Source organism: Leopardus geoffroyi, chromosome E1 (genome assembly GCF_018350155.1).
Source record: "Leopardus geoffroyi isolate Oge1 chromosome E1, O.geoffroyi_Oge1_pat1.0, whole genome shotgun sequence".
Taxonomy (NCBI): Eukaryota; Metazoa; Chordata; class Mammalia; order Carnivora; family Felidae; genus Leopardus; species Leopardus geoffroyi.
This window is the reverse complement of record NC_059330.1, coordinates 45896757-45913473: the sequence shown is the minus strand read 5'-3', so window position 1 is coordinate 45913473 and position 16717 is coordinate 45896757. Positions and strand designations below refer to the sequence as shown.

The 16717-nt window shown below is 38.4% G+C and overlaps 1 protein-coding gene across 8 annotated transcripts in view; it reads right to left on the bottom strand.

Moving 5' to 3' along the window:
- Positions 1–16717, bottom strand: part of TANC2 (tetratricopeptide repeat, ankyrin repeat and coiled-coil containing 2) — a 325771-nt gene that overhangs the window by 87386 nt on the left and 221668 nt on the right. For all 8 annotated transcript variants that reach the window (XM_045489387.1, XM_045489388.1, XM_045489389.1 and 5 more), the window contains 2 exons: positions 11736–12017; positions 6939–7072 (listed from right to left, as the gene is read on the bottom strand). In XM_045489387.1, the coding sequence (XP_045345343.1) occupies positions 6939–7072; positions 11736–12017 (416 nt within the window). The remainder of the gene's footprint in view (positions 1–6938; positions 7073–11735; positions 12018–16717) is intronic.

Below are 16717 nucleotides of genomic sequence, written 5' to 3'. Positions count from 1 at the left end.
CGACTGCTTTGCTCGATTCAAGCAGAAAGACCATTCAACATCACAAAATATGAAGTGTGGCTCAAAATAGGTTATTTACTAGACATTTCAAAGTAGTTGTGCAGCACACAATACATACACAGTAATTTACAAACATCTGTACATTTGTCCAAACTATTGGGTACTTCCTCCAAATTATCTATTGACCTCATTTACAACTTTTCCTACATATAAAATAGGAAACAAGTCTGGTAATGTGGTTTTTTCCTTCAGTCTCTCATCGTACCAGTGTTCAGTGGTATTAGATCCCTCCCTACAGCTTTGAGAAAGTTATCACAGCCACCTATATTCAGTCACTATTATTCCAACTTCTTGGAAGTGATTCAGAATTAGTCCACCCCTAGTAAACCAGTGGGTGAAACCTTTCTCCTTGGGAACTTTTGTCTCTCCTGGTGATGTGTTGAAATTTCATTTTCGGCTATGTCTGTCATATTAATTTTTCTCCATCTCAAGTTTTTACGTTAAGTCTCTATACTTTTTGTTGAAATAATTCTATTCAAAGTATGCCCAATATGACCAGAATTATATTAATTCTTTGGGGAAGACAGCAAGTAAATTTTAGATTACTCCTATGAGGAGAAGAAAGAAAAGGGTAGGTTTGTAGGCTATATAGACAAAAGAAAAGACCAGAGGTCAGTATAGCTTTGGGTATAAAGAGCTCTGATTTGGGGTATCTGGCTGGCTCAGTTGGTGGAACATGTGACTCTTGATCTCAGAGTTGTGGGTTTGAGCCCCACACTGGGTGTAGAGATTACTTAAACAATAAAGTCTCAAAAGAAAAGCTTTGACTTAATGCTGTATACAAGAAATCATAAAATGAAGTATAATCCTCATCAAAGGCCCTAATCAAATGACTGAGTGGCAGGAAATCTGTCAGGTTTGTGTTACAAGTCCCAGGTAAACAATAAAATCTCAAAAAAAAAAAAAAAAAAAAAAAGCTTTGACTTAATGCTGTATACAAGAAATCATAAAATGAAGTATAATCCTCATCAAAGGCCCTAATCAAATGACTGAGTGGCAGGAAATCTGTCAGGTTTGCGTTACAAGTCCCAGGCCTTCACTCTCCAAAGACCATTTTCCACTTTAAAGAAATGAATAATCTGTGACAGGACTAAGCTAATCTCATATAAAGAAAAGACAGCTCTATGTGGAATTCATTTGGACATAAACATCTGATTTGCGTAATGACTGGCATTTGTATCATTTAAATTCTAATGCTGCAAGTGCTCTCCCTCAGGTCTGCTCTCATACTCTTACTCCCTGTCTTCTTTTCATCACTTTTTGAATCTCCTCATCCCCACCTGATTTCTTGCTCAGCGCATCGCTTCCAACACGTTAGTGTGGCTTCCAAGATTTCCAGGGACCAGGAGGTTCAGTATGAATAATGACCTTCTCTTCCCTTTCCCTGTCCCCCAACTCTAATCCTCACTCAGGCTGGAAGCTAAGAATAGCTCCCAGACTTGGGTTCTGCCTCAGTAATTTTCCAGCTCAGAGCTCTTTTTTTTTTTTTTTTTTTTTGGCAGTAAGAGTTTTATTTACTTTTTAACTTTTTATTTTGAACTAATTTTGGACTTTCAGAAATGTTGCAAAAGTAGTACACAGAATTTCCGTATATCCCTCACCCAGCTTCTCTTTTTATTAATATCTTACATAACCAAAGAATGATTATCAGAGCTAGGAAATAACACTGGCATAGTATTGTTAAGTAAAGGCATTATTCAGATTTTACTAGTTTTCCACTAATGTCCTTTTTCTGCAACAAGATTCTATCCAGGACCCTGTACTGCATTTATTGTTGCTATTTCTCCTCAGACTCCTGTAGTCTGTAAGAGCTCTTTGGTATTTGTCTTCATGAGCTTGACACTTTCGAAGAGTAGTGACCAGTTATTCTGGTGAATGTCAATCTGAGTTTGTCTGATGCCTTCCTCATAATCCAACTGAGATTTTTGGGCAAGAATACCACAAAAACAATGTTGTGTCCTTCTCATGGATCATATCATGGGGTCATGATGTTGACATGTCTTGTCACTGGTGATGCCGACCTTCATCACCTTGGTTAAGGTAAAGATTTCTGCCAGATTTCTGTACTATAAAGTTACTCTCTCTCCCTTCGTAGTTAATATCTTGGGGGAGACACTTTGAAACAATGCAAATCCTGTTTCTCCTCAAACTTTTGCCCACTAACTTTAGTATCCATCAGTGGATCTTGTCTGTAACAATTATCACGTGGTGTTTGCCTAATAGTGATTTTCTATTTCCTTCTTTCCTTCTACATTTATTATTGGAATTCTACTGAATAAAGAGCTGTCCCTTCTCTCTCATCTATTTACTTGAGTGATTTAATATATATGGACTTGTTTTATTCCATTGGTTATATCCAATACTGTATTTATTTTGTTGCTCACTTTGGTCTGGCTTTGGACATTAGGATCTCCTTCGGGTTGGTGTCTGGGCTCTTTCAAGAAGCAACCCCCCCCCCCCCCCCATCTTTTTAAAAGCACTTCCTTGCTTTCTGGTATCAGAAGATGCTCCAGGCTCATCTTGTATTTACCCTGCCCCAGACCTGGCATCATCTAACCTCTTCAGAGCCCTGGTTTCTTTTACTGGAGAATGATGTTAGAAAACAAGATCTGAATTAGTTAGGTGTGCATATTGCTACTGAAGTGACTGTGATTTGGGGCCCTCTCAGTGGAGAGAGCTAGGAAATGCATGTAATATATTAACTCACATATGAAGATTTATCTATATTGCTGTATCTCTCTCTATATATATCTATAGAAATATCTATAGATATATATATTAAAAATTGTGAGTATATACTAATACCTCAGATTTCAATTCAGTATCACCTGGCTCTCTTTAGATTTCCTTTTCTTCATCTGTTAACTTCTTTCTCCAACAATGAGAAACCTGGTTTTGCTATTTACAATGCATTTATTTATTCAACCATTTCTTTTTTCTTTTTTTTTTTTTTTCAACGTTTATTTATTTTTGGGACAGAGAGAGACAGAGCATGAACGGGGGAGGGGCAGAGAGAGAGGGAGACACAGAATCGGAAACAGGCTCCAGGCTCCGAGCCATCAGCCCAGAGCCCGACGCGGGGCTCGAACTCACGGACGGCGAGATCGTGACCTGGCTGAAGTCGGACGCTTAACCGACTGCGCCACCCAGGCGCCCCTATTCAATCATTTCTAATAAATACATGAAGGATTTTCAAAACTGTGAGTCATACTCCTGTGAGAAAACATTTATTAATTAGAATATAGCATTTATGCACAGTTCTTTTTTGTCTTTAGCCTTACGATATTCAGTCAAGATGTTACCTTCCAAACTTATTTAAGTTCTTTTCTCCTCTGCCTTCTTCAGTGTGGTCATGTTATTTATGTGAAATACAGTTAGGTGTATTTGTGAGTGTTTGCATTACACTTTGGGCTCCCCAGCCCCCACATACTGGTTATTTTTAATTATTTTTTGGGTAAGTGAAACATTACCATATTTCTAAGAGTCACAGCTATACGAAAAGATATATTCAGAGAAGTGTCACTTACTTTTCATCCCTGTACCCCATTCTCATTACCCATTTCTTTCTACTCTCCTTCTTTCCTACCCATCTGCTTTAGGTAACCAGTATCTTTTCTTTCTGGTTTATCCTTCCTACATTTCTTTTGGACAAATAAGCAGGTACACATGTATTTTTTTATATCCCTTTCTTTATTATATGAAAGTTAGCATCCCATCAACACTCCTTTGTACTTTCCTCCCCACCTAACAGTACATCCTGAAAATACCAATGGTAATTACTGATACACAAGAATTGGCACTAAGAACTTTGTCAAATCAAGAGGTTTTTCAAGAACACTTTTAACTCACATATATTAGCTTACCTCATCAAAATACTAATTGATTTCAAAATCTTATTGAAAAGGTTTCTGCTTACTGGCTTGTTATAGCGAGAGGCAAGACTGCTGGCTTCTGCTCTAGGCTACTAAGAACAAATTGTATACTTGAAATGTAACACATGGCACAATTACCAGGATAATATTTAATTTTAATCTAAGGTGCGATTTCTTGTACAACATTTACTATAAACTTAAAAATATCCCATCTCTAGGTGCAAAAAGGTGCATTCATATTTTGCTTAAGGAAGAAATAATCATGAAATTTAAATTATGTTCTTTGAGTAAGTGTAAACAATCACTAATTTCCTATTTACAATATTTAACATTTTCCAAATCTTGAACATAAACATTAATTTTAATTTAAAGGGCCATTTCGTATATAATGTTTAATATAAATTTAAAAATATCTCATCTATAGGCACAAAAATGATTTATTTATACAGTATTTTGGTTAAGATAGACACAAGCATGGAATTTAAAATGAGATCACCTCTTAAGTAAGTGTAGTCACTAATTTCCTGCTAACAATATGTAACATTTTCCGAATATTGAACATACACATCTTGAGATTCTTTCTCTTGATGAGAGAGAGACTAAGAAGTGACAACAATCCCTGAGCTCTTTTCAGCACTCGTCACGATCTGACATATTACATGTTTGTTTGCTGGCTTTTCCCACCACGAGAACGTGGGCCATGTAACAGCAGGGATTGTTGTCTGTTCTGTTCACCACCTTAACTTCAGGCTTGTATTAGAGTCATTCCACACATCAATTCTAAGTGAGTATGTGAGTGACTATAATGATGGAAGGACTTCAGCATTCAGTGTACAGTATTTCCAAGGTGACATTTATTTAGATTCTTTTAAAGAAGAGGCTGGAACTAGTTTATACAAACTATTTAGAAAAAAAAAACGATGTTTTTTTAACGTTGCACTGAGCTAGCAATGAATATGAGGGAAATCTCAGACTGTTTTCAGAAGGCCCACTGATAAGTGGAGACACTTAAAAATGCAGTTGGGGGAAATGTGCTGTTTTGGGCTCTGGGTGGACTGGATTTCCATGAAGAAGTTAGAACTTTATGATATTGCAGATGACTCTCTGTTCCTCATTAGTAATTAACCATGCCAAGAAATTTCTTTAAATATTGGAGACAGACATTTTAAACTCTTGTTCTTTTCTTGAAAATCCTCAAAAATATGGGGAATAAGGAAGAGAAATGCAAACTCCACCTATAGGGATATCTATCTATGACCTCAGCTTATAACATATAAGGATGGAAAGTGGATATAGGCTTCATAAATGACTTAACAAATAGAACAGGTGAAACAAATGCATGCTGGAAGTAATAACAACAGGACTAAACCAAAGCAGCTGTAAAACCTCAGAAAAGCATGAGGTTGGAAGCACCAGGTCCTGTGCAAGAGTGGGGTGAGGAAGGGAACTGAAAATACAGAAATTATTTGAAGTTTATACAAGGTTTATGCTAGATGCTAACAGAATAAATGGAAAAAAGACCCAAGAAAAAAGTTGATAAAAAAGAAGTTCCTAAAAGTTTCTGGAGAGAAAAACAGGTATAAAGAACTAGGAATAAGAATAATTATTTAGTAACAAAACTATTAGAAGCTCAAGACAATGGAGCAATGCCTTCACAATTCTGAGGGAAAATTATTTTTAACCTAGAATTATGTTGTGTCAAATAAACAGTAATGTATGAGAATGGAATAAAGATACTTTTAGAAACATTAAGTTTCAAAAACTTACCTCCTGTGCATTCTTTCTTAGGAAGCCACTGGTGGACGTGTTCCACCAAAATGAGGAATAAAATCAAGAAAGATGATGATGTGGGAGCAAACACAGAAGAGAAGTAATGGGAATTTCCAGGATAACAACTAGCCTCAAGAACATCCTAGGTCCAGCCTGAGCTGAGATGGACGTCTCAGGGGAAATGACACTGATGTGTAAACTTGTACCAAGAGGCTTTTTACAAAGTTATTAAGGATTATGGATTATAGCGATAGGTTTAAAAAAGAATAAGCCAATTTAATTTAATTTAATTTAATTTAATTTAATTTGTAAGTAGGCTACACACACAATGTGGGGCTTGAATTCATGACCCCAAGCAAGAGTTACATGCTCTTCTGACTGAGCCAGCTAGGCGCCTCCCCCACCACAGCAAGAATAAGAAAATTTTAAAATAAGGCATTTCAAATCCCAGGAAAAACAAAATTGCTCAGGAAGGAAATATTATCCTTGGTTCCACAGTGAACCATATGTGCACAGTACTAATACTGAAGATATTATAATGTGGATTCTGACAAAAATCATGATATAACCATACTGAAATGGTGGAGGGAGGAAGGAAAATGAAAGATGTAAAATTCTCAACATCCTTAACAAGCAGCAATAGATAACGTATAAAAATGATGAAAAAAGTTATAGCAGTATACAAATATTATTTAGGAACAGTGGAGGTAAAGATCAGAAGAACAGCCCTAAGAGTTGAAAGTGGTGCCTTTGGGGAGAGGGTGGGGTGAGGAGGGGAAAAGAATTTGCTGGGTTTTATTATAAGTCTTTGAGTATTATTTAATTTTCAAAAATCATGCATATGTTACTTTGATTAAAATAGAAATTTAAAACTCAAAAACCTAAAAAATATTATGGACAGTATAGTATGGCAGGAAGAGTTTTGAATAGGAGTGAAAATAAAAAACTGCTGAGTGCTAATACTGTGATCTTGGGAAAATCATATAACTTCTTTGAGTCTTGACTTCCTTATCTATTCATAATGGGACTCTGGTTATTTCTGAGGGCCTTTCAAACAAAAAGGCTCTGATCCCATAATAACAAAGCATTTTTCTAGGAGCCGGAAGAGAAGATTTTCCCCACGGTCTCATGGTATAGCTGTATACGTTTTGTCCACTTTGCCAAGGGTCCCCCTACCTTTGCCCCTTGGGGTTACAATGGAGCTGGCATGTCTGCACCCTGGGAGCCCTACTGTACCTGTGAGGCTAGTCTCCGCATGGCCTCCTCCTGCCGCCTGCGCATTTCTGGGGTCCCTGGGCAGCTTCCACTGGGGATGGACGAGTGGGCTGAGGGTGGCTGTGTGAGTGGCAGCTCTCTGTTGGCGTCCACATCTGGATTAAAAAGACGAGATGTTTGCATGAGATAATCATAAAACCCTGAATTAAAGGAAGATTGGTTAAACTCCATTTGTTCTATTATCCAGCAATTCTACTCCTAGGTATGGACCCAAGGGAAATAAAAACTTATATCCACACAAAACTTGTACACAGATGTTCAAAGAAGCAAGATTCATAATAGTGCAAAAGTGAAAACAACCCAAATGTCTACCGATGAACAGTTAAAATATGGAATATCCATACAACGGAATAGTACTTGATGATAAAATGAAACGAGATACCAATACAGGCTACAATATGGATAACCCTTGAAAATATTATACTCAAAGAAGTCAGTTACAAAAGACCATATATTGTATGACTCTTTATATGAAATTCCCAGAATAGGGAGATCCGTAGGAACAAAAAACAAATCAGTGGTTATGTAGGGGTAGAGGCAGGCAGTTAAGGGGAGAATAGAGATTGATCACTAATGGGCATTTCTTTTAGGGGGGACAAAAGTGTTCTAACATTAGATTATGGTGACAGCTGTACAACTCTGTGAATAAACTAAAAAGCACTGAGTTGAACAATTTAAATGGGTGAACTGTGTGGTATGTGAATTACAGCTTAATAAAACTGTTTTTAAAAAATTCCACTTGTTCATGTTACTTAGGAAATGTCTCATCTCCACTAGGAATTACAGACTATATACATGACTACAGACCACAGTACAAATGGCTACACCAAAATAAGGGGATTGTTAATGGTCAAGAGCCACTGGAAAGGAGGAGGAATAGGGGAAGGGAGTCCTCACTGAACTCCTCACCCGAGGACTGAATGGAGACTTCTTCTGTCTGCTGGGAGAGTCAATGCTCTGGTCACTGGAGCCAAGTTCAGAATAACTGCAGGAGGGTACGAGTGGGTGGCAGCAGTGGAAAAAGACTGAAAATGTGAGAGTGGAGGTGAAGCGCAGTGACTGTCGATGCATCGTTTCTGTGGCTCACTCCTTCTCCCCACTGCATTCCCCTTTATCTGATATTTGACTTTGGGGGCAATTATTGCCCAAATGCCCTCTGGCTTCTCGCTACTGCCTTTTGGAGACGGCCTCCTTTTTTTCTGAGTATCTTAACTCTCTGGTATTCAGGGAACAGGAGAAATAAGTTAACAGGTAGGCAGCAGCAAAACAGACTACTGACATGAGCAGAGCAGGGAGGGTGGGGTGACTTACTGAACAGCTGTTTGGGGGGTTGGCAGCTGCTGGCAAATGTCAAATCCAAATAATAACTATACTGACTCTTAGTGATGGGGAAAGATAGTCTTGTATTAGAGCTTTCCTGACTACTGTACTGAGTATACTTGTAGTTAACGTAATAATGCCTAAATTACACAACAGGTCTATTTTTACAAAATGTTTTTGTTCTTTGTGTGTATGTACTAGGGGGTGGTTGATGACGATGGTGGTGGAGCCTGATGGGGGAGTCAGCTTTGGGAAGGGGTGTAGGCGGAAAGCAGATGACAGGCTAGTGCCTGCCTTGACAGCTTTTCTGTACCTTCCCAGGGAAATGACAAGGAGGGGGTGGGCTGGGGGCTGAGTGTCTGTGGGGGAAGGACGGAGCCAGGCAATGTGGTACCGCAGGCTACACTGCTCACGTCTTCCACAGCAGTGCTGCTCAGTGTGGAGGAGACAGGGGTAGAAGAGAGAAGACAGATGATGCAGAGATGGGAGCGCCAACGATTTTCTACCTTGTTTTCATTATTTCTACAACTGTATCATTGGTATCACCGACACAGGGTTAGGAAAGCCAATGGAAATTCAAATAAACCTATCTAAGCTTGATGTAAATTAAACTGTGAAAAGTTAAGCCAATTCTCTATACAGACATCATTCTTAGTCATTAATGAAAGAAATTCTGCTACTGCCAGTCAAATTCCCAGTGCTGGCTTACATAATAACATATTAATGCCAAAAAACAGCTTGCACTTTATCAGTCACTTATTCTTGACCCTTCTTTTTTTTTTTTTTTTTTTTTTTTTTTTTTTTTTTTTTTTTTTTCAACGTTTATTTATTTTTGGGACAGAGAGAGACAGAGCATGAACGGGGGAGGGGCAGAGAGAGAGGGAGACACAGAATCGGAAACAGGCTCCAGGCTCTGAGCCATCAGCCCAGAGCCCGACGCGGGGCTCGAACTCACGGACCGCGAGATCGTGACCTGGCTGAAGTCGGACGCTTAACCGACTGCGCCACCCAGGCGCCCCTATTCTTGACCCTTCTTAAGGGCTAGTGGCTCTGTTAAGATGGCAGAGGTAGAATGTAGTTTGGTCACTGACAGATTACAACAAAAATTATTATGTACAAGGCAACTGCTAGTTCTGTGAAATTCTGATAAATATATAACCACATATTCTTTCTCCTTTGACACGGTTTTCAAGTTCTGAAAGTTAACTATCAGGCAAAAAGGAAAAAGAGGGGGGCCTGGGTGGCTCAGTTGGTTGAGCATCTGATTCTTGATTTCGGCTCAGGTCATGATCCCAGGGTTGTGGGATCGAGCTCTGAGTCAGGCTCCACACTGAATGTGGAGGCTGCTTAAGATTTTCTCTTCCCCTTTGCCCCTTTACCCCACTTGTGTGCCCTCTTTCTCTGTCTCTCTCAAATTAAGAAAAAAAAAAAGAAAGAAAAAAAAAAAAAAAGGAAAGTTAACTATCAGGCCAAATCTACAGTCACAACAAATGGACATTTATCTCAAGAACTGGAGTGTCCTGGTATTTTTAGAGTGTCTCTGGAGATAAGAGGCAATGGATGTTAGAGAATAACTTAATGAACTACCTTTATAGAACCTCTGCTTTGGGGAGCACATGAACTGTTTTCTATTAACTCCTGCTTTCCCAGGCTTAGTTGGGAGGGACTCCCAGATACCTTTGCTTTCTGAGAAAGCAGCTCATCTTGCCCTTGGGATTTATTCTGTCCTACAGGATTCTACCATTACGTTATCTCGACAGTGATACATAGAGGAGTCAGAGAGATTATTAGCTATCTGGTTTTCTTTCTGACATACTCAAAGAGTTAAAGAGTCTTGGAGTACTCAGATAAAATGTAGTCTGGTGTGATATTTAAGTGCTCAAAGGAAAACACTGGAATAGGCTGGAAAGTTAATTTCAACCACTTTTCAATTTCAAGAAGATATGTTTTTAGAATCACAGAATTTTAACACAGGAACAAATCTTAAAGATCACTTAGTCCCACTTCCTCATTTTACAGATGAGAAAACAGACCTAAAAATTTCAATTAAAATTCTCAAGGTTACAGAGTATATATAGTCAATGGAGTGCTAGGACTCAAAATCTGAGCTCTTGACTCTCATGACACAATGCCAATCTACCTGAGAAAAGCTTCATGTAGAAACTAAGCATGACATTGCTTGTGAAAAAGGAATTCTTCCATACCAATTCTTACCAGACCCTTGTAAACAGGGTCTCTTGATTCAACCAGTTTTCTCTGTACACACTAGTCCTTCTTCTCCACGTGAGATGTCTATTAGTTAACCAGAGACAATGTGCCCACTTAATGACACAAGACTGTCAATTAATTTCATTAGGAAGCCAGAATGTCTGGAGGGTGCTCAGTGAGCTCTTATTGAGTTTCTAGCATGTGTTAGACACTGTAACTACTATAATCTCAAGTTTCTAGTGGTGGCTGTCTGAAAACTTATGGTGAGCTAGATTAATGATTTGGACTAGCAGAGCAATAGTTTCTGGTTTTGTTTTCTCATAACTAACAGAAACCAGGTAGACTGGTTCTATACACACAGAGTATAGGAAGAACATCTATTTTCCTCTCATCTCCTTTATTCAGGTGAGTTCCTCCATTAAGGAGAGGCAGGACAGCAGAGTGGATAAGGGAATGGCTTCTGAAACCAGACTGCTTAGGCTCAAATACGTGTTTCACCATTTACTGGCTATGAAACCTGGGAGGTCTACTTAACCTCTTTGAGCCTCAGATCACTTATCTGTGACATGATGATAATAGGAACTACCTGAGTTGATAAGAGGATTGGATGAATTAATATTTGTTAAGCTCTTAGACAGTGCCTGGTGCTAAGGACCACCTAAGTATTTTAGAAATAAACAAACAAGATCCTGGTGGTGATCATTAAGCTGTGCCTGGCCTGGGATGAAAGGAGCATGAATACATACGAGATCTCAGCATCCTTTCACAAGGAAGCAGGAGAAACCCTTCAAGGACACAATGAAGTTTAAGCCCAAGCAGTGCAATACTGACATCAAGAGCAAGGAATTGAATGCTGCAAGCAGACTGTGCTGGCATGTAACAAGAAGACATGGGCACAGGCTGAGCAAAAGCTGACAGTGATGGAGGCAAATGCCTCTTATAAGCAATTGCTACAGTCATTATCCAAAGGACAGACTAGCCAGACTGCCAGAGGGAAGACTCATAAATTTATTCCCACAGAAAGGTTTTCTCAGTCACACTTAGGTGACCGCTAGATATGTGGGTTAAATGTAAACAGAGTATTACATTCTTTCTCTCCAACTCTGAATTAATGGTCCTCACATGCAAGTTAGGTTTTGCAGATCAGAAAACAAAAGGATGTAAGACTTAATCTATCAGAAAAACTTTCAGAGCAATGAAGCAGGGAGTTATTTAAAAAGGAATACGTACGTTTGGGGGAGGCATGTGGGCTGTCTGAGGCGATCTGTCTCATCCGTGTTCCGTGGCAGCTGAGGGCCACCAGTCTGGAGATGATGGCAGTTTTGCCGAACCCAATGTTTCCCACAATCACTACTCCTTGGTTCACGCTGGCATTTGAACTTTGAAGTTGAGCATCTATTTCGTGGAAAACCCAATCCCGGCCAACAAACACTGACTCTGTAGTGATGCTGGGCACTTCAAAGAGCAGAGGCTTCAGGGAGATATCTGGAGGCCTATAAGGTGCAAAATGAACTGGAAGGAACAATAAGAGGACACAGAACTTAGGCCAAACTGTCGTCATTGAAAGAAATACAGAAGAAAAGCAGCATGGTTTAGGAGACTATTAGTTCTAGTACAATGCTATTCTGGGTTACTCAGCAAATAATGCAACTCCATTTTGGTTCTACACAGGTAAGCGAGAGCAGGTGATCTAGGGCCATGGGATACTCTAGTTGGCAGAAAACAAACACAGTTAAAATGACAATGGTTTATGGAACAGTCAGAAAGTCGAGGTGAGATTCAAAATTATTAAACAGTGGGGATGGCCCAGCACCAGCAGTCAGAATGGATTCCAAAGTAGTACAGAAACAGAGTCCTTAAGGCTTCCTGCTATGCCTGGAGACAACCTTTTAGTTGTTGGATTGCGGAGAGATGTAGGGTTGGAGTCCCTGGGGGAGAGTACAGACTGTGGTGGAGCATCCAGGTGGCTTAAAGCATCAGCTTTTTACCAACCAGTAAGGATGTATTTCAATATTTAACAACTAATAGGACCATATCAGTACATATCAGTCCTGCAGAAAGCAATGCAAAGACGATGTGTCTGCTTTTTAAAAAGATACCAGTGAAAAATAGCAATTCCTTTAAGTGCACGATGATATTTTGCTTTTTAATTTGGTAGATATATTAGTATAAGCAGAGCCCATAAAAGCTCTGATAGTTTAAAAAGTCTTCAACATGTTTAGCAGTCAAGGAAGCAGAAACCAAACTCTGACCTCAGGTCTTCGCTCCTCTACTGCCTGTATTCATGCCAATTTAAAAAAAAAAAAAAAAGAGTTTTGGCCTATACACACATCTTGGAGACAACAGATCCTACCACTTTTCTCAAGATGTTTTTCTGTGCGTATGTAGTTGTAGGATGTGCTAACAGCCAAGCATGAGCTCTACTTTTAATAGTTTTCTAAAAATGCATAATAGGTGTAACTTGCTTTCAAAGATCAACCTAATTATATTGACGGTAAAAAGAAGTCCTGACTGACCTTCCTTATCTGGGTTAAGTGCCCTCCTAACTGTTCAGAGAGTAGCTCTGAGATGTATCATTTTATCTGTCTAGAACCAGGTGTTTTTTTATTTATTTTTATTATTTTTTTTTTTAAGTAAGCTCAATGCCCTGTCCCAGTGTGGGGCTTCAACTCACACCCTGAGATCAAGTCACATGTTTTTCTGATTGAGCCAGCCAGTGCCCCAGGGTCACATATTTTATTTTTGTATCTTTAACTTTAAGCACAGTGTTTTGACACATAGTAGGCACTCAATATATGCTTACTGAAAGAATTAATTAAAAATAAGGTATTGTACTCTAATCCCATTTTACATTTTGGAGCATAAAAGGCCAGGGGAAGGGGATGAGGGCAAGAGAAAGGGAAATCATAAGGGGGTAAATGAGATCTATTTATACTGCTTATATTATTCTAGAACATACTTAAACCACTTATATATCATCAAATGGGATCTAGAGATGGTGGCTTACTTGAGAAAATCTGCTCACAAGTATACATGTATTACACTCTCATTTAAAATTCTCTGAAAGCTATTAGAATGATTACTTTGCATTAAAAAAAGATAACAATTCCAAAAATAGTGCAAATAATTAAAAATACAAAGCCAAACTTTAAAAAGAGAAGAAAATAGTTTCCCATATCAGTTTTAAAATGTCCCAAATTTTCACTAAAAAAAAGGGGGAGCTGTGGAGCTTCAGCTACATAATCACTTATAATTTCCTGATTCTCATCTCTTTACCGAAACTTACACTTTTAAAATTCCTAACTCTAAGCTGATATAACGCTGTATGTTAACTAACTGGACTTAAAGACTTAAAAAAAATCCATAACTATAATTACAGAATTCAGTGAAAAATTTGACTTTAACTTGCTAAATATATTCTTTTTAATTCTAATTCTTGTAGCTTATAGTCTATTTCACCTTTCTTAAACATTACTTTATTGAGCTATACTTCATAGATCATAAAATTCACCCTTTTAAAGTATACAATTCAGTGGTTTTCAGTACAGCTGACCCTTGAACAACATGTGGGTTAGGGGAACTGATGCCTCTTGGAGTTGAAAATCCACAGGTTAACTTTTGATGCCCCCTAAAACTTTACTGTATATTTCTGGTAACAGTCAATTAACCTATATTTTGTATGTTATACATACTATATGCTATATTCTTACAATAAAGTAAGCTGGAGAAAAGAAAATGTTAGTAAGAAAATCATAAAGAGGAGAAAATACATGTACAGTACTGTCTACAAAAGTGAACCAGCACAGTTCAAATCTGTGTTGCTCAAGGGTCAACTATACATTCACAAAATTGTGCAACCATCACTATTGAATCCCTAAACATTTCTATCATCCCCCAAAGAAAACTCTATACTCATTAGCTGTGACTCCATAGTCCCCCTTCCTTCCAGCCCCTGGCAACCAGAGACCTCCTGTCTTTACAGATTTGCCTATTCTGGACACACACAATAAACATTACGTAATATGTGGCCGTTTGTGTCTAGCTCACTTAGAATAATGTTCTTGAGGTTCATTCATGTTGAAGCATGTATCAGGACTTTATTCTTGTTATTGTTGAGTAATATTCCATCATGTGGCTACATCACCTTTTGTTTATCAACTTATCTGACAAGTAATCTGATTTGTTTCCACTTTTTGGCTATTATGAATTATGCCGGTATAAACATTCACGTACAAGTTTTTGTGTACATATGTTTTCAGTTCTCTTGGGTGTGTATCTACGAGTGGTACTGCTGAGTCACTTGGAAACTCTATGTTTAACTTTTTGAGAAACTGCCAAACTGTTCTATTTTGCTTTTGCTATTTTTTACAGAAGTAATATATATTCACTATAGAAAATTTTAGGAATAGCAGATAAACAAGATAATAATTGTACTCCCAGTAGCCAGAGAGAAACATTATTCACATATATTCTGAGTGTTTCTCTGTACCACAAATACTTATTTTAAAAACCTCAAATGAGATCATACTATAGATCCTGTTTCATAATCTGCTTTTTTTCACTTAGCAATTCCAAAGTTCTGAAAAAGTTGATTCTGTCAGACGTGCCAGCTTAGTGGTTGCTTCCGTGGTGGGACTGATTCCTGGAGCTCCTTACTCCACCGCTTTCCATGTCACTTGATGGTAGGTGACTGCTACCCACTTGGAGCTTCCAGGGCACCTGAGTGTGCTCAGTGGGCACCCAGAGAGTTACTCTGAGCTCGGGGTGAGCAGTGATAGGATTCCCCGGGAGGAATGAAAATAGGCCAGTTGGCTTGAGGTGAGTCTCACTAGGCCTAGTGAGACCTAAAGTCACACAGCTGGTTTCAGAACTAGAAATAAAACCTAATTCTGGCTCAAAAATCCAGGTTTTGTCTATTATGTTGTAGCTGCTCTATAGGATGTCACTTTAAATCTGAAAGTGACATGAATGATCCCATGGATGACCAGGACTGATTAGGCTTAGCTGATGGGCTAAGCTGTCTTCTTTCTCTTTACCTCTCCTGTGCTTCCCTTTAGGAAGTACATGTTTGGCCGGAAATGACCTTTCCAGAGAGAGAAGAGCTGTAGAAACTTTCATTTGATTTCTGAACTAACAGACTTATCTCTTCAGGCCCAAGATTACTTTATATTTTGTATCAAAAGGGGCTTTCGTGAACATGACCAATGCTAATTTATACTATGGAGTATGCAATTGAAATTGCAATTGAAATGCTTAAGTTTTTGAGAAAAATTCTCTTAAGATAACTTGTTCTCCTGTTGACGTAATCTCTCATCATATTTTATTCTACTGAGAAAGCTCTGACATTTTAAAAAGTTATTTAAAAAATTTTCTAAAAATGTAATCAATTCACAAAAGCCTCAAGGGAAGAACAGATAAAATTAGCCCAGTACCATATGGTAAAACAACTGTAGATGCCAAGAACAGCCTAGAAACAATTTCTGTACCTCAGAACCTAAGGCTTTTGTCAGCTCTATATGATAAAAGAGAGCCCTACTTCCTATGTTCAACAATAAATTTAGGGCATATGAACAAGAAAGCACTTTGGCCTGCATTGTGGGACATGGAGGTAATGGATGTTCTCTGTGGAGTTCATATTCCTTAATAAATGTTTGTTTGGGGTACCAGCTGGCTTCCAAGAGATTTTCTAAGGCACAAACACTGAAATAATCTATGAGAAATTACCACTGCAACTACAGCTGAGCTAAGGGGAAAAAAATGAGCTAATCCATACCACTTAGTAATGTGTGTGGCTTTCTTACCCCTGGCACTCAAGAGTTGGCAGTCCTCGGGCAGCAAGACCATCCCGTCCCTCTCAAAGCATTCTACTAAAGTATAGCAATATCCGTAATTTACTTCAAAATTCATAAAAAAAGATGCATGGGTAAAGAGATGGGCAGTTGGATAGATGATAAGACAGCAAAGTGTTAATGATACAATCAAGGTGGTGCGTATATGAGTGCTGATTGTTAGGTTCTTTCTTTTTTGGTGTATCTGAAAAATTTCCTAATAAAATGTTGAAGGAAAAAACATGGAAAGGAATCACATTTCAATACGACACACAAATAAGACAAGCTTTGGAAAGTAGTTTTTAAAAGGATTTAATAACAACTCCAGACTCAGATGGGTGTGGGCACCTCTTCCGTGTGTGCATCTCTTCAATGCAAATCAGG